This window comes from Vidua chalybeata, chromosome 2 (assembly GCF_026979565.1).
Source record: "Vidua chalybeata isolate OUT-0048 chromosome 2, bVidCha1 merged haplotype, whole genome shotgun sequence".
Lineage (NCBI taxonomy): Eukaryota > Metazoa > Chordata > Aves > Passeriformes > Viduidae > Vidua > Vidua chalybeata.
The window spans coordinates 89,222,038-89,244,146 of NC_071531.1; the positions used below are offsets into that span (position 1 = coordinate 89,222,038).

General features: G+C 39.8%; 1 protein-coding gene across 5 annotated transcripts; it reads right to left on the bottom strand.

Annotated features, from left to right (window-relative positions):
- Positions 1–1,336: 1,336 nt before the first annotated feature.
- On the bottom strand, positions 1,337–10,697 carry EEF1AKMT1 (EEF1A lysine methyltransferase 1). Of its 5 annotated transcripts, none has more exons than XM_053936205.1 (5): positions 10,679–10,697; positions 6,893–7,042; positions 5,908–5,990; positions 4,974–5,254; positions 1,337–3,790 (listed from the first exon to the last, which is right to left on the bottom strand). In XM_053936205.1, exons 2-5 carry the CDS (start codon positions 7,037–7,039, stop codon positions 3,663–3,665), a joined length of 639 nt encoding a protein of 212 aa, XP_053792180.1. In that variant the 5' UTR covers positions 7,040–7,042; positions 10,679–10,697; the 3' UTR covers positions 1,337–3,662. The 5 variants fall into 5 exon arrangements, with proteins under 5 accessions (XP_053792180.1, XP_053792177.1, XP_053792181.1 ...); XM_053936202.1 differs by lacking the exon at positions 10,679–10,697 and adding an exon at positions 9,627–10,542; XM_053936206.1 differs by lacking the exon at positions 10,679–10,697 and adding an exon at positions 10,103–10,110.
- Positions 10,698–22,109: the final 11,412 nt, after the last annotated feature.

Here is a 22,109-nt window from a genome sequence, read left to right on the forward strand (position 1 = left end):
AATTCCTGGGAGGTGCAAGCCTAAAATAAGGTAAATGGAACATAATAATTTTCTCCATTCCAGAAAAGTAGATGCTGTAGTTTATAGAAAGTTTCAGAAATTGGATGACTGAAAGTACTTGAGAACTGCAAAACCTCTATGGATCAGTAGATCGCTTGTGTTGGTGACCTCCTTCTTGTCACACTGCAACAAGTGCAGAAAGCTTCCTATGGTTCAGGCATCTTTATGTTATCTTATTCAGAAGCCCATTTTCCCTTCTTAATCCTCCTTTTCCTCTGTGACAGACATTTTAGCTGAGCCAATTTGCTTTCTGATCCAGCTTTCCAATTAGGTGTCTCTTAAAAGCTGTTTATGCTTTAGCACGAGCAACTGTTTGATATTTTGTTAGTGAGCAACTGTTTGTTAATACTTAGCATCAAGAGCTATTAGCTACACAAACACTTGCTGGCCTTCCAAATATCCTTCCATATATCCTTTCTCTCCACATTACTCATGTGGGAAAGGTTTAGTGTTAAATGTAGTTTGCATTTGTTTGGAATTGTTTTTTTTTAATGAGGTCATCACATCATGGATTTATATCAGTTTCACTTCAAATGTGGTGTGACATTTTCCAGCTTCCAGCCCTCTGGTTACAGCTGCCACAGCCTTGCCTTTAATTTGCATGGGGGAGGGAGTGTTCATTGGAGTTGCTTCAAGGCTTCACAAACTGTTGACAGAAGGAAGACATGAAATGCCTCACTGAACCAACTCCAGGCCCAATAAATGCAAACAATTCAAAGCTACAACTATCTGGCAGCTGCAGCTGATTTGAGAAAATTTTTTGTTGTGCCAGGAAAATCTTTTCCTTCAACAAGGTTGTCCCTGGAATACATTAGGAGCCACAAAACACAGAACAATATCCTTGGTAATGAGATTATTTTCTTGTCTGTAGTATCGCTTAAGGTAGTGTGGAAAATTCCTATCATTCAGGAAGGCTGAGGAAAGCCTTAGATGCTAGTTTGGGTTTACTTACCAGTCATCACCTGAAGGTGTCTGTCTGAATAGGTGAAGATCTACAGCTACACATGAACATGGAATTGCATGGGGGAACATGAACATGAAAGCAGCAGGAGGAAAAGGGAAAAAGGCTGTGATGTGCTCAGAAAGTATAAACACCCATTAATCCCACAGGGACAAGGGAACAGCCATGAACTAGGGTAGTTAAAGAGGCTGTAGCACATATGACAGTGCAGTCATAACTGCCACTGGAAAAGGAGCACGGTGCTGACACTTCACCACCGTCTGTTCCAACAGAAAGTCCATCCATGAGACACCCCGGTACAGTCAGTCACTACTTGACACTGACATTTTTATTCACAATCCTGTTACAGAAGAAAAGAGGGTTTTGCTGCCACATACTATTTCTTAAAGTTACCACGCTGGCACAAAACACAAATTCACTATGGATTTTTGTGACTTGTACCCTTCTCAGAAACAGCTACTTCTTTGGAATAAAATATGACAAAAATAGCTTACCTCCCATCACTGTTGAAGGCTGTAAATGCCACTAGTCAAGCTGCTTGGGCAGCTGCCTGCACTCACTTTTAAGAGAGAAGCTGGTGGACAATGGGCTGCTCTGTTAAATGCATCTGCACAGATTTTCATGTACCCTCAGTTCAGTAACTATGCATCTTCACAGTGCCCCCTTTCAAAGCAGTCTGACCTACCTGTGAGAAGCAGCAGTGATTTTCTTGGAAGTGAACTTCATGGTACAACTGAATGGTGCACTTTTATCTTTTTAAGAAATATCTCTGATGAAGTTAGCAAAGTTGACTTTTAACTTTGCTATGGAGAGCCCAGTAATACACATTAACCAAAAGGAAGTGAACAAAGCAGCAAAATAGGTGAGGCTTCGATTTGAACAGCACATTCTAATTTAGGTGGGTGGCAGGGGAACAGTATCATCCCTTCTGGCAATCATACCTGTCCCACTTGAAGCCTCTATGTAGTTAAAAACAAAGTTTCATGAGTTACCTCATTGTCTCCATCTGCTTGGTGTGCAAGACACTGAGGTAATAAAGCAGTTTAAAGTACAGACTAGTGCCAAGAGCTATGCAGTTACCATTCTGGTTTGCTTTATTTTCAAACGGGCCACATGAAAGTGATGGTGTAGCCTCCCAGAAAACAACTAAACCCAGGTGTATTTCACCTGTGGACAATAATTTTCAGGGGAATTCTGGCTCAGCAGCAAGGAGAGGCCAGTGCCTGTTCTCCATGAGCGCTTCCTCTGCTGCACATCCCTTGTTTTAACAAAACCTGTGACCAGCCTGACAGAAACCAAGGCGTGTGAAAGAGGAAGAAAACTGTTACCACGGAACCCAGGAACACTACATGCAGGGAGGAAGCAGCAGGTATAAAATGTGAGGAGGGAAAAGCCTTAGGAAGCAAACAGATCTCTTGGAAAATGGGGAGTGGCTTGGGTGGGTATTTATGAACCACTGTTGTGTTCAGCTCAGACAACACCATTCTCTGAGCACTGAGAGAGGATTATAATCCATCTATATTATTCCTGCTCTGCTGTTTACTCCACCAGATGGGAAAATCTGCATCCAAACAGCAGAAACGTGAGTATTATCACTGCCTTATAAAAAGTCTCACCTCACAAGCTTAATTAGGCTTATTGCCACCACAAAATAAATTTAGTACTTGATTTTACGTGATTTGTTTTGTAGATGCAGCATTTCTGTTAGCCTTTACACAGTATGACATACAAAGACAAGTGCTTGTGTTTTGTAGAGTGTTTTTAGAGATTATAAAAGTGTTGAGTGCCTTGAAATTTATGAACTAATTTCCACACAGAAATACTTCAGTAGTGTAGTCAAAAGGTTAGTCAAAACCGAGTTTAAAATTCCCAGTTATCAAAAATCTCTACTTATGCAACGCTTTTCCAATTTATCATCTATTTTGACTGAAATATAGTCCAAACCTTGAATATAAAATCTAACATGTTTCTATTTGAAACAGTGGGAGTTTATCAATATGTTAATCCTCAGTGGCTTTGTAAGATTCAATGATTTTTAAGATGCTTCTATTCTACTGCTCTGCTGCTGTCTGTGGAACAAGAGAAAAAGATAAAACCAGGCAACTGGAAAAAAATACCATAACCATTCTTGTAACTTGACATACCTGTAGATCCTCTTTAGTTTGATACTGAAATTATTAAAATGCAGGCATTATATTTAATCAGAGCCATTATGGTTCAAGATTTAAGGGACATGTTTGGGTCACATTACTACAGAAGTATCAAGTTCTTTGGCAATGACGATTCTGATGGCTGCAAGGCAAACACCTATGTGTTGTTATAAGCTAAAATCACTTCAAAGAGGTCACTGTTGTGTCCTCAAATGGTAAAAGCTACCAGTTAAAATGAAACTCTAACAAAGAAGTTCCCATTATCCAGCACCTGCATTGCTTGGTCTGCATTTACCTAATATGAAACACAGTAACTGCAAATGCTTACTCATTTAAGAGAGAGAGGCTATCACACCGTGTTGATTCCAGTTATCCCAGAAAACAGTACTCAGAGCCGACTATTTCAGCCCTGAGAACTGTGGCATAACTGACAGTTAACAGAAAGAAGCTTGACTGAAGAAGTTGTAGATTTGTAGATGATCTTAGGAGAATCAGTCCAGTCCAGAAGCATAGTTCACATAGCATCGAAATTCATTGGCTAAATTTCGTGAGTGTTTTGGAATAAACCTGCACATCTTCACACCAAGTTGCTTTGCTGCCTCTTCCTCCATGACTGCACCTGCAGCAAAAATAATTGGTATTAAATAAGAAAAAACAGTAACAGAATGTTTGAACTTTTTAAATAGCTCCTCCCAAATGCATACATAGAGAGCCTGTTTTTTTTTAAGGAAGGCAGGCTTAAAGCAACTACACTCTCAGCCTTCCTTAAGAACAGAATCTGTTGGGAAACTTAAAAGTAAATCTAGAAGAATGGAAGACATTCCAAGGAAATGAATGTCCAAGAAATGTCATAAAAATAAGTAGAGGGTATCAGTGCCCTTTTTACAGAAACCAAACTTGAACTCAGTCTTCTTGCTACATTCCAAGGAAGTTAAATGGTAGCGAGCCGTGGGAAATGCAAACAGATTACATCTACTCTTTCACTTACATAAACCACGGAGTGATATTTGCAGCTACACACTGAGAAATCACTACTTTGAGCAGTAAACTGAAGGACCACCTATCCATTCTAGGGAAAAACTTCTGAGAACCACCCTTGTGTCTGACTGCCATGTGCACTTAAACCAAGGAGCAGGCTTTCTATGGCCACATTATTTTAATTTTTCTTTATTTTGCCTGCTTGGTTGCGTTCCCCCAAATTGTACATACAGAGGGGCTTTGACCTTTGCTTTTTGGAAAGGTTTCCCAGATGTCTTCAGATAACAATACAGTAATAACAAAACAGTTTAAGAGAAGCCATGACTTGGGTAGACACACATCACTTCTCAAAACAGCAACTGCACCTTCCTAAAGAAGGACCCACAAGTACAGATATCTAGTTATCTGGTTTCTGCTTTTATTACTGCTTTTTAATTCCTCCTGCTGTATTTCAGTGCCTAAAACATAAACAATAACTTGCACCTATGTTTGCCATTCCCAGATTTCAATCACTGCAATTATAGAGAGTGGCCCTTCTACAAGAAAAATTATATTTCTGAAATTTTGCTGGATGATCTTATAATTCCTCAAAAATTTAGTAAAATTCATAATGCCATAGGGAAAATGGACTGACTTGAACTATTAACACCCGCTTCTGTTTAAAATAAAGGTTGAACTCAAGTACTCAAATAAAAAGCTTAGAATTCCTCCTTAAATTGATGATAATTCAGCATTATTGAGTTAGTATTTGTCTCATGTAAGTTTGTCATTAGAAAGAGAGAAAAAAGCTACTTAAGAGGACCTAATATTTTTGTTAGTTATACCTGTGCAAAGCAGAATCTTTCCTTTTGTTAAGTATTTGATGGTCTCTGCAGTCTTTTGAAGACACTCCTCAGACAGATAGGGTGGATCTGCTATTACGATGTCAAAACTGTGTGGCAGGAGATTTTCAGGTAAGTCCAAAGGGTGGTTGTAATCATAGAAGATAAACTCTTGTCCATACACAGAAAACCTTCTGTCATACTCCAGTATACACACGGAAAAATCCTCACCATCCTGTTCTTTCAGTTTCTGGTACACACTTGGTGCACTAATGCATGCTATCCTGAAAAAACACATAATAACTTGAAATTGTAATTTTAAAAGGCAAATAACAGCAACAAAACTCTACAGCAGTCCTCAGAGAGGCTTTGGGAAAACATTTTAAACATTAGTCACAAAAATGTAAAGTATTCTTCCTCCATTCTAACAATTAATTGCTTTAGTAACAAAGTCTTAAGTATGAAAGTCATTACCTGTTGAACCCCATGCTACATAAAGATCTTAAGCTTAATTACAGAGAAAGTCTTGTTGCAGAAAAGCAAAGAAGTACACTCAAAAAATTTAAAATTACTGTTTATAGAAGTAGAAAGAAATCCAAGTTTTTTCCATCTGTTCTACAGAAACATAATACAAAACTAAGAAAATAATTACAAGTCAATAATGTGCTCTGAAGCACTTTGTGTTCCTCAAAAAATTAAAAAGATTACTAGTAAACTTTTACAAGGCACAGCCTACAACATTCAATGAAATGATAAACAGGAAGATCAGTATAAACTATTAACTAAATAACATCAAAGCAGTTCTGCAGTATCTCAGTTGAACAAAACTGAAGTACAATCAGTAATGAATTAAACTGCATGCTCTTGTCTACATAGCAGAAACAAAATATTTGCAGAGGAGACATGTTAAACCTACAACACAATTATTAAAACTTACCTGCCACCTTTTCCAGCTGCCAGAACTGCTTCCTTAGCCAGGCACGATGCAGTTTCATCACTGTACCAAAACTGGCTCAGTTGCTGAGAAAGAAAATGCACGATTACAAACAACATCAAATCTCCTCACTATGCTATGCGGCCTTACGTGTGGTGAGTCATAAGTGAAGAAAACCACAATCCACAGCAACTTCTCAGTTCACAACCTGTAAAGCTGGAAAGGGGACTGTTTTCCTGACAGTCTTCCTACTTCTGTAATCTAGTGATATGCAGCAGGTACCTCACACTCTGTGTTTCCAAAGCATGAACTGCAGTATCAGGAAAACCAAGAAATCCAAACCACCGACAAGGTATTTCAAAACTAATATGCAGATGCACATTATTTATGTGCTCTTAAATTGAGTTCCTTCAGCAGATCAGGAAAAAGGACCTTGAAAAGTGACAGTATGGGAAGAAAGAAAAGGATAAGAAAGCTAAATCAGAATGGATCAGAAAAAGGAAGACCAAAAAAAACCCAACCCAGAGACAAATCAGAAACCAGTCTGTCACAAGTAAAAACAAGCAGCAAACTAGTCATCCACAAAAATAAAGAAATAAAACACACACACACACACACACAAAAAAAAAAAAAAAAAAGCGAAAGGAAAGATCATTTGGTCTTGTTACACTATGTTTGTCTCAGACTCAGGGAAGAGTCTTTACTACTATCACATGCCAGGCTGGAGTTAAAATTTCCAGAAGCAGCTTTCTGTTAGCAGCTCTATTCCCTCTCCATGTACTTTCAGTTTGCACCCCCCATGCACATGTGGAGCAAACAACTATATCCAGATTTAATACTAAAGCAAATCTCCCTACAGTGTTGCCATCCATTAACAGGAACATCTTGAGTGCTCCCCTCTTTAATTTCATTATCCAGCCACAAAATAAACATGGTCAGGACTAGGCCTCTATCTGCGCTTCATTCACTGAAATTTATAGTTTCTTACCCAGTCTTCTTCTATTGAGCCAATGGAATATTGATTAAACCCTTGGGAGGTCTTCATGCCCTCTCTCTGCTGCTGTTCCAAATAGAACTCCTGGAGGGCAGCCAACGTATGGGATGAAAGCTGGGGAATGTCATCATCATCGTCCATTTTCTTAGATGTCAACAAGAAAAAAGAAATTAATTAAATTAACCCTTTTCAATGGTGAATGATTTTTAAAACAGCATAATCTTTGATGTAAAATAACTTCCACCGAGAATGCAGCTAACTAGGAAAACCTCCTAACAAAAGAAAACTTATACCCTCTACTTAAGCGCTCTTAAATCAGTGAGAGGCCAATTGGAAATAACAAGTCTCCACAGAGAATTCAGGAAGAGCAGCAACACTGTTCCCTTTCTGTACAACATGGATTTGGCTTGTGTTCTTACAGGGAAGTTGACATTACAGCTCTTGGTTTCCTGTGGATCTGGAAAATCCTACAGAAATTATTCCCTTCCTTCCTAGAAATAATGATAGCTATTGGTCATTCCTTCCCATGTTCAAAAGCCACATAATTTTGACTCCAAATGAACTAAACTAGCATTCTAGCTCAGCATCACCTGGTTTTAACTTCCATGCCATAAAAAGATTACTCTAAATGCCACAAATCTACAAGAAGGAAAAAAAAAAAAAAAAAAAAAAAGGCAGTAAAGAAGCTCCAAAAAGACACGGTATGTACCAATGGTAAAGCACAGCCATTTTCAGAAAGCTCCTGATCTGGGCTCTGCCAAGCAGCATCCCTGAGCCCTCTGACCCCAGGCAGCACAGCAGCCTCTCCCAAGGAACGGTGCCACCTCGTGGAACGGAGGTGCCGGAAAGGACTCAGCCAGTGAAAAGAACTGGAGAAAACTGGAGAGAACTCAAGAAACCCATTTTCCCTGCATCCACCCTAAGAACCAGCACACGAGCAATGCCTTTAACAGAGCCTGGAGACAGGGATATGCCTGCATTATGCAGAAGTCACTGAGAGCCACCAGCCACCTGAACAGTGAGTGAACATTTTGAGCAATTTCAAGTGGAGCTGATCAAGGTTTTTCCTCTCCTCATTCCCTGAATCACAAGGAGAGTGCCAGAACTGGCAGTCTCCTCCCCTTCCACCCTTTCCTTCTGCTCTAACAGAGCTTTCAAGATGACGTCTCCTAAAACAACTTCCTCCTGCTTGCTGGAAAAATGGTACTTTACCCTGGCACTGGGAGAAAACTCTGCCATTCCTCTGACACAGTACGCACCTAAGGAAAGCTCTTACCTGCAAAACCTGGCTTTTCCAGAGTATAATTTACTGGCTTGCTGGCTTCTCAGGCCAGGCTGGCCAAAGAGGGACTTGTTCACAGCCCAAAGATCCTATGGCATCAGCCTCACACAAGAGAATTGCGGAGGCAAGCTACCTAGTAAAACCAAAATCATTATTTTTCCCCTAGTTTTTCATTGAACAAAACACAAATGTTTTGACAATATTTACATTATTACATTATTATTTAAAGTTTATTATATTATTATTAAAATTAAATTATAGGCCATAGAGATCTTTTATCTATTAATAATTTTTAGTTGATTTTTTTATATTCTTCCTTTTGGTTTGTAAATTAAAGCCTTAGGAACCAAGAAGTAATAAACTGTGAGGTTCTGCAAGGAGAGGTAACTCAGAACATATGGTAGAAATATTATGTACAACTATTACAAATGCCTCCAAAATTCAATATATTTTTCTGAATGCATATACTGACTCGGGTTATTAACATGAACACATTCTCATGCTTAAGAACTACATCAGAAAACCCTTAAAATGAGTTTATGTGTACAAGACTTGTAAATTCCTTCAAGGGAGACAGTTCTACTGTTTGAAATCCCTTCATTACCCCTTCCAGAAAATTCACTGCTCTCAAGTCCAGAAGCAACCCTGAAAGTTCAACATGAGGATGGGAAGAAGCACAGAATCCCACAGTGCCTCTGACACTTAGGGAATCTTTACAATCTTAATTCCCAAGGCCCCTGAGGCTCCAGTTGACCAATTCCTGCTTGCCCCAGGCCCGGGGTCCCTCCACAGGCAGACCATGCTCTATCCTCACACAGACACTCTCTGAAAGCCACACAGGGGAAAATCACATATCCAAGAACAGCTCAAGAACACTGTGTAAGGTTTAGAAAAGCAACATCCACAGTGAAGTCAAAGTCCACCTAAAGGAAAACACCAGAAAAGGAGGTAAGCTCCCTCAGATAGAGAGGAACAGGAGGGGCTGTGTTCATAGGGTAAAATGGCAAATTTGAATGCTACCAGTCCCTAAAGGGCCAGATCTACCCATAAAACATGAAAAATGAGGTGACAAATTATACCATGTGAGCTGCAGTGCAGCAGGTAGGATGAAGGGGGTGGATGTCCCTGCAGACTCCTCAGTCCCTTCCCCTGCCCACAGCTCAATCTCTCTCTTATTAGCTGAGGCACTGTTCAGGCAAATGTCATCACTACAGAGTGCAAGCTCTCCAAAGAAAACAAAAAATAAATTAAGAGGGATAAGAGCAGCACAGGAGACTCGAAGGCCTTGTCCACTAAACAATGTTGTAAGTATTTAACAATAGGTTCTGGCAGTCATGTATGAAAAGTCTTTTTTTTTATATATATATATAGCCAAATTATAAAACAGAGGAAAAAATACTCAAAATAAACACTATGGAAAAAGTAACAGTCTTTGGTCCCCCGTACCTTTATTTCACCTGTAGTTATGATCATGTGGAGAACAGGTGATAAGAAAACATTAGGGAAGACTGCTAAAAGGCCATGGAATAGAAATAAATCTGGAAAGCCATGCTGCTCACCACTGGGAAGGAGGAAGAAGAGGACAGTGTTAGCCCTTTAGATCTTTTACCAAGAATATAAAAAGCACATGTGCAACTTCAGAAAAGATCTTATTCTAAGAGTAACCTTGATCAAAAGACAGAGAGTATGAAACGGAGTTAAATCTAGTTGTCTGCATTTTTCCCAAGCTGCCCAAGTCAGTCTTTGAGACAAGCAGCTCATCATCCACAGTGTTTATAGCACACATCGAGAAAAGATGGCCAGTGGTGTGCAACCGTAATGAAAATCACCTGGAAAGGGCTGCAACCACCTGCCTGAAGGTTGAGAAGTCCTGATCTAATAGACTGGAAAGCTACTAAATGTCTGGACTTGTGCCTTGATACCTCAAAAGCCGGAATTTTACAATGCGCCAAAGTCGCACAGAAAGTTCATTGAAGAGAAGCTCTCAGAGGATTATCAAATACACAGAAACTGCACTGGATTAACAAAGTAAAGTCAGAAGTAGCCTGGTGGCTACTTCAAGAGAAAGGAAAATATGATGTGTCCCACGGAAGACGCGCAGGCAGGGCTCGGGATCGCTGGTCCCTCCTACACGTGGCGGAAGGGACACGGACGGTTCCCGGAGAGGGCCCTTTCCTGCTGTGCCCTCCCCCGTGTATCGCTCCGAGGGCACCCTGCGGCCACACAGAACCCCCGGGTGGGAGCCCGGCGTGACCCCAGCCAGCCCGTCCGCGCCTCGGCCGCCATCGCCCGCGGGGCGCAGCGGGGTCGGCCGGTGACGGGACGGTGAGGGGGCGATGACGGGGCGGTGAGGGGGCGGTGAGGGGGCTCCGCGCCGCTCCGGCCCCGCCACCCCTGGGCGGGAGCGCCGCCGCCCTCACGGCGGTCCCGGGCGGGCGGCCGCGCGCGCTGGCCCCGGGCCGCGCTCCCGCCCCGCGCGCGGCCCTCGCGCCACTCACCGCCCGCCGGCTGCCTCCGCGCGCGCGCAGCTCGCCCCAAGCCCCGCCCCCCGGGCCGCGCGCGCCGCTCCGGCCGGGGCCGCGCGCCCCCTGCTGGACGCGGCGGGGCCAGGCGGAGCTGCCGGCCCCGGCCCGGCCGGCCCGACCGCGAGCGCGCCGGGAATTGCGTGCGTGCCGGGATGTGCGACGCGTACGGGAGCCTGGGCTGGGGGCCGAGACTGCCTCAGGCACCCGGCCTGTCTGACTCGGAGAGCACAGGCATCCCCCGAGTCAGATGGCAAGTGTTCAGAAGCCGCCAGCTTCTTCCTTGCACCGCAGCCCAGCGCCCCAAACTGGTTTTCTACATCTGGCTCTCCTGTCCAGGCTTTCCATTTCTATTCAGCATTAGCAGGCTCGAACAAGTTCCCTTTCTTGCATACAAATAGAAGTCGAGCCGATTCTTAGATGCTTTCAAAAGATAGCAAGTTTTAAAATACCTTCCTTGTTTAACTTCATAAAATCATAGAATGGTTTGCGTTGCAAGGGACCTTAAAGACCATCTAGTTTCAATCCCACTGCCATGGGCAGGAACACCTTCCACTATCCCAGGTTGCTTCAAGCCCCATCCAACCTGGCTTTGAACACTTTTAGGGATGATCCAAATCTTGTCTGGGCAACCTATTCCAGTGCCTCATCACTGTCAGAGAAAAGAATTTCTTTCTAATACCTCATTAAACATACTTGCTTTCAGTTTGAAGTCATTCCCCCTTGTCCTGTCACTATATACCCATGTAAAAAGTTTCTCTCAATCTTTCTGTAGGCTCCCTTCAGGTAATGGAAGACCACAGTTAGGTAACCCCAAATCCTTCTCTTTTCCAGGCCGAACAATCCCAATTCTCTTAACCTTCCCTCATGTGAGAGGTATTCCCCGCCTCTAATCAAGTCCCTCCCTGGGACTTGCTCCAAGAGGGCAATATCCTTGTACTGGGGACCCCAGAGCTGGAAGCAGTATTCGAGGTGGGGTCTCACTAAAGCAGAGGGGAAAAATTTAATTCATTGTATCTTTCCCTTTGGTCATAAAAACTTCCCGTTTCCCTGTTTCTCATGTGTAGGCACAACACGCTTTTCTGGCACCTCTCATGATCTCACTGCCCCAAAAAGCTCACCCATTTCTCTCATTCTTTCTTTATAAAGTCTGATGTTTGTAAAAGTTATGTGCATAGTGTTGTCTCTGTCTCACTCAATAACTCTCCTTGAATCCAACTCATAGGAGGTTGCCCATCAGATTACTTAACCCAACAGCAGACTCTTCTCATGTTCTCCAGAGCAAGAAGTTGTATCAGCATTGCGCTGAGTAAGAAACTACTGTTTTACCTACAACCTGCTCAGTCTTCATCTGCCACAACATTTCACTGTGGCTGAACAGAAAGCCATGGGCCCAGCACTGGGCATTAATGAACAGAGCAGAACTATTGCTTTGGAAGACAGAATTACTAAATTAATGATAAAATATTTTTGCAGCACAGCTTACATAAGCAGCAGAGAATCAAATTTTCTCGCCACCACAAGATATAGGGATAAGCCAATTTTTCCTTTCCCTAACCTCTCTCATGTGGAAACAAAGTGTTTCATGACAGTAGAGAACTGTGGGCATTTTCATTTGGTTTAAAAGACTTCTTTGCAGTCTGGATCTGGCATTCAGTGCTTTACCTACTTTGTCTTTGAAAGTTCTTGCCAAATAAAGTCTTCATCCCAGCACAGAAGACTGTGACATATGGAGGACATCCATATCTATCCATGCTACCACCACTGCTGTAATTTAAAACAAACAAACCAACCCCTTTTCCCTGCATTGTGGAAAGTGAAATTGTCTTGATATTGATACCTATATAGCATTACTGAGTGCAGCAATAAATGTGGTTTAGGTACTACAGTGAAATGACACTTCAGTAATCTCCCTATTTCATGCATGTTTGTAAGGCGTTTTACATCAAAAACATTCTGCACAGGGCTGATAATGAAAGTAGAAATGAGACTGGGATGACACACGCTCTCAGTCCAGGTTTCCCAGAGCAGAAGACTGCCCCTTGACAAGCAGTTCCTCCCCACCAGAAAGGTTAGACAGATCACATAAGGGCACATGGCTGTTTGGGGGCTTGGGGGTGGGCTGACAGGGTGACATTATTTAGGTTATGCTATCAGATACTGCTTGGCAGCAAACACAGTCCTTGCTTGAATCCTGTTACAAGACAGTTCTAGAAGCAAAGCTCCAAAGGAGCTCAAGTGACCCTGTAGGAAGGAAAAAACCCAGGTTATCTCTGGCTGCAATTCCTTTGCGATGCGAGGACAAATGAATCACAAACACAGGAATACCTGTAAAGTGCACCCTGAAAGAAATTTCGTATTAGCAATTGGGTTTTATTGTTCCCTAATATTTTTTGCAGACAGATATTTCCAGTTATCTATCTTCCCTGTCCTTTCACTGACAGACCCATGTCACACAGCAGTGATACCAATGTCCTTGAGACAAACCTGATGATATAGATCACTGCCTCTTCCCTAATGCACTTGCTAGATCTGAAACAGTGTTTAAAAACACAGTTCTATCCTGGAATGCAATAGCAACTTGTACTCACAGGGCATTTCTATTTCGGGGTTTGAGTTTTTATTTTTACTAATGAAATTCTAGTTTTGCTCTCACTGTAGCACAAGCCATAGCCATATGAAAAAGTATAATTAGGTTTAATTACTATGAAAATAGATTATTAAATTCTAATTGTAGAATCTTTCCTGTTGCCATTAAGTCTAAAAAACTTCTATTAACTTTTCAAAAAAAAACCTCCAAAAACCCTCACTAAAAAAACCCCTCAACATGTTCAGAGCTGGCAAACCAACTGCACATGGATTTGGAAGGCAGCAAAACATGCAGTGCTTTACAACCATAGAAGGATTATTTCTAGTTAATAACATAATCCTACTTGTGATGATGGGAAACAGCAAAGAGAAAATATTCTACTTAGAAAACAACCTGCAACACCTCCTCTTTGCAAGCAAAGCTTGCTGCAAGTTTACTTTCACTCCCAAGCTGTTCCCCCTACAGATGGAGAATCAAATGTGTGTTGGAGCCCCATGGGGTGGCTGTGTGGGCCAGGTGCACCACAGCTTCCCAAGACCTTGTGGCACAATGGAAGGACAGACTGTCAGTCAGCCTCTTCAGAACTTGCAGTCACTCCATGAATTCTCGTACAGAAGTAAGCTTTCATCTTTAAGTAGTTCATGGAGTCCCAACTCTTTCTCTATGTTTCTAAGCTAGAAATCTTAGAAACATCACAGTGATACAGGATCCCCGTGACTTCTTTATATTTTGCCAGACTTTGTGCATTCCTTGGAAGTGATTCAGGATCCACAGAGGGCTACAGCTTTCAGACAGAAAAATGCTCTACACAAGTGACCACTAGTCACTTAATACCACCTAGTGGTATTGACATTTAAAACAGACTTTACAAGTATTTGAAAAAAGAAAACCCACCCAACCCTTCAACAGAATTAGCAGTATCTATACTTCTGTACATTTTCACATCCCCATAGATTTTACCATGGCTTCTGAGTTACACAGTTCTCTTAAAAATGTCCCGAGATACATGGTAACATCCAACCTTCATAGCATTATCTGACCCCAAAGCCTTTACCATGGTTGTTTCTGCTTTTTCCCCCAGAAGATGTAATCACTCTGCCATCACAAGAAGCAGGAAGGAAAATATATAAAATATATTTAGCAAAACCAGTAAAATTAAAGTGGAACAGAAAATGCAGTCAAGTAGCAAACATGTACAGCAGCAGATTTTACAGTTTTTCCTACACATACCTCTGCACTTATTTCACACACACTCTTTAAGGAGAAGGAAGCAAATAGAAATCAGATAGTGTTACGAAAGAAAACATTTCTTTTCCTGAACAGTAAATGGGGTTTATTACTGCTTTCTGCTTTTGAAACTCCAATTCAGATTATATATATACCTCTAAGAAAAATAAGAGAAGGACACCCTTTTCTCTGTCCCTAAAGCAAAATTACACTGTCCTCCTTTTACAGACTATACTGGTATCTTAAATAGTTACACTTGTAGGATCTAGTCATTATCTGGCCATCTTAAGAGATGCAGGTAACAAACATTTTAACCAAGATACAAAACAGGTATCCAATTTTTCCAGCTTTCCTGAGGCTGAGTGAATTGTTTAAATACATGTGCGCTTATCAAAATCCATGTTACAGTACATTTTAACAGTAGTTTGTTAAGAAATCATGAAAGTGCATAACAGCCTAAAAGCAGGCAAAAAGTACTTCAGAAGAACAGTCCTTCCTTAAAGTGGCAGAAGAATATAAGCCTTCCCCAAAGTAGTGTTGATCTTGTGTGAGGACACCAGTGATCTTCCTAGAGATTCCACAGTGTGGTGGTGGGCTTTTGGCTTTGGGGTTTTTTTTTTTGTGAGTTACAACAATCATTTCAATGAACAAAAGACCATTAATAGTATTGGTGCAGTTCCAAAACTAAAGCAAATGTCCTGACAGCTTTTTAAACCAAGTTACCAGTGAGGCTTTTAAATCAATACTTGTGTTGGAGTCTAGTGATGAATTTCATTCAGGGAACACCGAACACAGAGACAGGAAGCAGTCTGAATATGCCACAAACCTAAACTGCAGCATCCAAAACAGTAAGTTAAAGCAAATCAAACATATTTGTCTTTACAACCATTAACAGTAGGCCAGACAGAGAGAGGAATAAAAAGGGAAGTACATCACACCCACAGCTTTGCTTTAACTTGTAAAGGCAACAGCGTGTCAGGAAAATCAAATCCAATACCATCTAATAGATGTTAAAGTGAAAACAGCTGTTCCACAAGATTCAAATATAGACAGCAGAAAAACTAGTCTTGAATTATGTATCCGTCACAGTGGGTAGCTTCTTTGCTCTCTTTGGATATATATAGATTTGTCTGGAATGTTTTCCAAAATAAACAGGAATTTATTATTTAATTAACAAAACTTACACTGATAGTATTGCATTTCATTTCAGAATTCCAAAACAGTACTCTTTCCCCCAACAAACTTGTTGATAAAATGGCAGGCTTTTGCTAATCCCTTTCAAGATGTCATGTTAAACATTACAGAATTACACTTGTAGATTGATCTGTTTTTCTTTTTCTGGATAAGATTGCAAAGTTATCACTTTCTTCTCCTCCTCCTTCCCTCTTCCAGTTCATGTACAACCTGCTGCTTGGTTGGCTGTCCAGACAAATTCCACTTGGAGGGTTGCACTTTTGTACTTTTCTGCTTGTAAGACATGGCAAATCACTGAACGAAAAAATCCACCACCAACTCCACCACTCACAACTGAAGCCAATATAAGTTTCAAAAAGGCAAAATTGATGGGGTTTGTGTATACTTAGACAAACAAGTGTGAATAAAGGCTTTGTACCCAAATCGTTCAAGTTTATTCCAGGACTTATATTTAAGGTAAGCAGAATAGTTCCATTTTCTACATGAAAGGCTCTTGGATACGCTGCTGTTAGTCTTACTAATTGCTTTCAGGAATTTCCTCAAAATTACCTTAAATGTTTCTGTCCCGCCCCAAAATATTCTCTGAACAAAACCATGCTAATATAAATATATAACTGCATAATCTTACTTTTGAAACCAGTAAAATTCTAGTGATACATACAGCCAAGATATATAGCAAGCTGTCACTACCATAGTAGTTGCGTAGTTTTACTTTCAGGATTTGTGAAGCTTTTTTTTTTTCCCCTTTTCTAAATGTTGTGAGTGCATGGAAGTAAGAGAGGGACACTAGAAAATAGTTGTAGTTTATTTAAATGTAATTGTATTATAGCACATTAGGAACTGCTGCCTGTAACTGAACTTATCTGATATCCATGAAGTAACATGCTGTTAGATGTTCCTTACATAGGAACAGATTATGAGCTTGGGGAACCTTTCTGTGCCAGATACCATCATAAAAACTGTTTAGATTAAATACACACACACACACACAAATTAAAGACCCAGAAATCAGTATTCCTTTTGAGTAGACAAATGCCACCAATATTAGTGACCTGAAAAGTAATTTTAAAACTTCTTTTGGAAGATGGGGGAAAAGATTAATCTGATTATATATTCACAGTCATTTCTGGTAATTGCAGTCCAGTGTGAGATACTGCTGTTGCACCCCTAATCACACTTTTTTCTGTTGATGGATAAACTCACGCCGTAAGTGCTGATGCAAGCTAAAGTTACTCCACCAACTTTTAACCTAATTACTGTGCATTCACTGTAGTCAAAGAGCAAAAGGTATAGCCTAAGGTTTGATCATGTTGCTACTTATTTTTCCACTGTAAGGAAGCATAACAAATGCTTTTTCAGGGATTCAACACAGGTGAGATTTTAGAAAAATATTAAACAAGAATACGCACAAATCACACATGGCCAAAACAAAATAAAAAAAGTCTTTAGTGGAAAACAATTTTATCCTCTTCCTGCTTAAGGATCTTAAAAATACACAAAGTGATCATTTCAAAATTGAAAATTCAGACATGATAAGGCTTGATTACACAGCCATTTCCCAAGTCTTATTGCAATAAAACGTGAAATACTTATATGCTACTTCATATCTTCAACTGTACAGATAAAACAATACTTGAAATCAACTAGCACTTCAATCTCTGTGTTTTTAATATATAAACTCAACACAGTATTGAATGACACATTTAAAATATTTACACACTTGACCAACAGCAGTACTAGCATTTATTGCCTTAAAACTGCATGTTCACTGCATGAAAGTTTCTTATTTTGCACAAAGAGAACAAATATTTTTTTCCTAATTAAAAACTCCTGAATGGTTTAATGGGAGATTGAAATGTGTGGCGAATACTATTAGAGAGGTTTTTATCAATTTCAAGTATCAAGCTGTAACAGATTGGAAAATTACATGGGTAGTAGTATCTTCCTCTTGAGGTTGGAAGGGCCTTTCAAATCTGCTTCAGAGCAGCTTAAAAGGACAGGAAAAGCAGGGGAGGGAATGGGAAGAAATGAAAAAGCAGAATCAATTTTAATTCACTGAAGAGAAGGGAAAGCCAGAGGTATCTTAATTCTCAGTTTCTAGAGCCCCAAGAAATCTCATACTGAAAAAAGGGTTTTATAAGATAGTTGAGTTTGAGGCTCTAGAGCAAAACACACTTCATGATTTGCTTAATGATCAGTGCTAGAAAACATTAATCTAATTTACTGAAAACAGAACACAAGCTACTCAAATGCTAATTTATGGGGGGGGGCAGGGAAGCAGGGCTGGCTCTTTAAATTTTAATTGTTATCATTAGGCTTTGGTTATACTTAGTGACTGGAACAGACATGGGAGAAACATGTGGTATTTGTTCCTTGCAGAAAAATGTAAAAAAAACCCAAAAGTAAATTAAACCAAAAACCCTACCACCACATGCAGCAATTGTCACAAGCAGAGGTACCAAAGCCTGAATAACCAATAACTGTCCTCTCTCTTAGAAGATCAGAACTGAGGCACACTGGTGGGGAATCTCACCTTATGTAAGACAAAGCCGCCATTTCAATCGGCTGTAATTGAAAAAATGACAATTTACAGCATGCATTACTGTACTGCAGTAGATCAGTCCTGGGAATACTGCACCACTGCTGCCTCTACTGGGCTTTACCATTATGAAAATCTTCTGTTTTCATTACAGTAAATCTTACACCTCACAAAACTAAAATTAAAGTATATAATATTTACATAGCATCTCAGATCCTCAATGCATTTTATAGGCATAAGCTAATCCTCACAACATCCCTGTGAGGTAGGTAGGTGTTAATGCTATTTTAACAACAACACAGTTCTAGTGACTTGCCAATGGCCACAGAGGATCCTTTGGAAAAACATTAGAAAATTAGAGGAGCCTGGCTCCTACTCCTGCGCTTATATTCATCAAGCTACTTCCATAAAAAACCCACCCTTCTTATGTAATTACTTAACCAAACCTGAAATTACTTGAAGTGTTTTACAAGCAAAAATTCTGCAAATTTGTATTTTTTAATAGTTTTACAGATCACAAATTAGAATCTGCTTTCCCTTTTAAAGAACTAGATTTAAAATGGATAACTGCTCAGAACAAGCTTATTTTCTAGAACTACATGGCTTAGATATAAAGGGATTTGCCCAGGTAAACACTGGGGCTTTAGTGAGTTCTTCTCACTATGAAAGCGATGACTCCAATTCAAACCCCTCTCTTTCAACTAGTAGGATTTGGACATGCTGAGAAAACAAGTTTCTCATTCCTGAGAAAAAAGGTGAGCCCTTTACTATTAAATAGTGAAACACAAACCTCTGGGCAAAAAGTAGCAGATTCTGGTGGCAATTCAGTGAAGCTAATTAAGGCATAAATGCACATGAAAGTGGAAGTTTCATGCATTCAGTCCACTTCTCCCTGTCCCTATGTATATGTGCTTTCAACAAGGTCTTGAATTTTATGATTGAACTTGATGGTCATGCTTGTCAACATTGAAAACTATAGGTTGACCAAAATTATTATGCCAGCATTAGAACTATTACAATGGGGAAGGAGCTGGCAAAATGGAAAAGAAGTTAGTCTCAGAATGAAAACACTGGTCCAATAATCTGTTTCAGCAAGAAAAGTCTAGACAAATATATTTGTTACAATTATATCATGCGGCATTTACAACTCGGTCTGAATTGCCTTTTTTTTTCCTTCAAAAAACAGGTGCATTTTTAGAACCATTATTCATTTTCCACAGTGAATGGAAAATTAATGCAATGATGCTATAAAACTTTCAGAACACTTATGCTGAGTCAGCTCTCAGTGTTCCCTACAGTCTGAGTCTTTCCTGTGGACCTCAGTGTGCTTTCACACCCTGATTTACAGCAACTGGATGTGTAGAAGATCACAGAAGATTCTTTTTTTCTATTTTTTTTGGTAGGGATGCAGAAGTCAAATAGCTCAGGTAGAAGCAGTCACCAGGAGGAGTATGAATGAACAGGACTTATTTCCAGAAGCCTTTGCAACTATTTCATGAATGTCACTAAGCAGAGATATCTTAGCACTGCTCTGAAAGAAATATAAAATGGCATGGAAAGATCCCTGTTGAATATATGAGAGCGAAAGGAAAATTTAAAAAACAGGAAAGTGTAACATCAAGCAGGAAATTACAAAAAAAACCCAAACCCTTATAGTTTTCCTTTAACATATAGTATTATTTTTAAACAAAGGGCAAAGGAAATTTTTAAACTACCTTTAAAACTAGTCTTTGAAAGTGGGTGTTCATACTTTAGCTAAAGTCTTGATACTCAAAAATGCTGTGTGTTTCTGCTCGCTACAACAAAATGGGCCTGAAAAGAAAAATAATGGGCATGCACATTACTTTGTCCAGAATACAAACTCAATTTGTGCTCCCGTTTATCACAATATGCAAGAGATTTCAACCCTTTAAAGTTAATAAATATTTTTAAATAGTGAGCCAGTTTTAGGATTAATAAAACAATAGTGACAGAGCTAGTTATAAAAGAAAGGATGACTGAGTGTATCAGTTACTCAGTCAGACCCAAAACATGGAATATTTGTTATGATCTCTTTGAAGACTTCAGTCTGGATACCTGACATCAGGCACATCATAACAAACCAGCAGCTCCTACTGGTGCTGATGTTCCCAGGCTTCAATGCCCTTCATCTGAAAAAAATGAGGTTTCAGAAGTTCTGCCCCATCCAATGTACAAACTCAGAAAAACTCCAAAAGCAGTTTCAAAAACAGCAAACCCCAACTTAAAAATAAAAACTCACAACAGAATGATCTGTTCATTTGAAACAGAATGATCTGCCAGGATCATTGTATTTTGTGCAAGTGCACAGTCAAGAAATCCTTTTAAAGAAAACCACTAGAGTTTAAAGAAAAAATTGAGAGCAATACCCCTGTTCTAAAATACTATGCAAGTTATCTTAGAAATAAAATACTATCTGGGAAGGTACACTATTATCTAACAAGTTTTATGGTCACTTTGTAATGTGTAAATGTGCCCTTGCCCAGTTTTCACATAAATTAAAAGAGAAAAGTATAATAAAGAGATGGTATTTTTGGCCTTGTGGATCCATGCTTGAGACACTTATGGATTTAACTTACCAAAAAAAAAAAAAAACCCACCCACAAAAAAAACCCACAAAAAATGAAAAAACAAGACAAAAAATGTCCAAAGACAAAAATAAACAATCAAACAAAAAAAACCTCAACAAACCTTAGATCACTTATAGCACAGTATTAGAGATTTATGTCTGTTGTGAGATTCTGGCTATTGTGACTAATTTTGAGATGAATAGCTGAAGAATGGCACAGAATTGCAAACACTAAGCTATACATAGCCATATAAAGGTGTATACCAGACTTTTTATATCAATTGTAAAAACACATGGGAAATATTTAACAGCATAATCTATTAGAGATCTTAAACAGAAGGGCCCACTTCTGCCTCTGTGTATTTCCACAAAAATAATTTTACTAGACATGCAGCATTTGTGTTTGCTTCAGTTTCCTCTGGCTCATGACAGGAGACAAAGCAGGCCTTGTTTTCATATTCATGTGCTGCTCTCCCTTGTTGGTTCTATATACTCAGGGCACTATATTCTGCTATGATATAAGCTAAAGTGCTGATATAAAAAACCAAGCAAGAGCAGAGCAGCTGGGAGAGCTCTGCAGAAGCAGGACTAGATTCAGCAAAAAACAAAAATCTCCTACAGCAGAGACTTCTCAATTACCCTTCCCCACTGGAGTCAAACAGACATGCTTGAGTAAAAGGGTTTGATGCCCCTGTGCTAGCATAATTGTTTTAGCTAATGCCCAACTTTACTAAGTTTGCCAGTAATTCACACCTTTTGGGTTGTTATTGCTTAAGCAAACAGTTCAGTGTAGAAATACATTGCAGTTGTGTGCAACCCAGGTGAGAATCAAAACAGATACTGAAAGTAAAACTACACATGAACCTTGCATTAGACACTCATTCCAAAACAACACATCAACATGAAGGGCTGCAACAGATACACAGCAGCTCAGTGCCAATATCCTAAACCAACTCTCAAGAGTCAAATCTTGCCTTAAATTTCTTACCTAAAGTATATGAGCGTTTTTTTTTCTTTTAAATTAAGGCAATGAAATGGCTACAGTTCCTAAAGTTCATTTTTGGGGAACAAAAATATACACCTCTTTTTTTTTCCTCTGAACTTTAGGCAGCAGAACATAATGTAAAAACCTGCATTGCATTAAACCTGCAGTGTCAGGTTGATGTAGAAAAACAGAACCAAACACAAGTTAAAATACCATTTGGTTTTTCTTCCCCATTGGAACTCAAACTTTAAGAGAGGAAAAATAAAGCTTAAAATCAGCTAAACT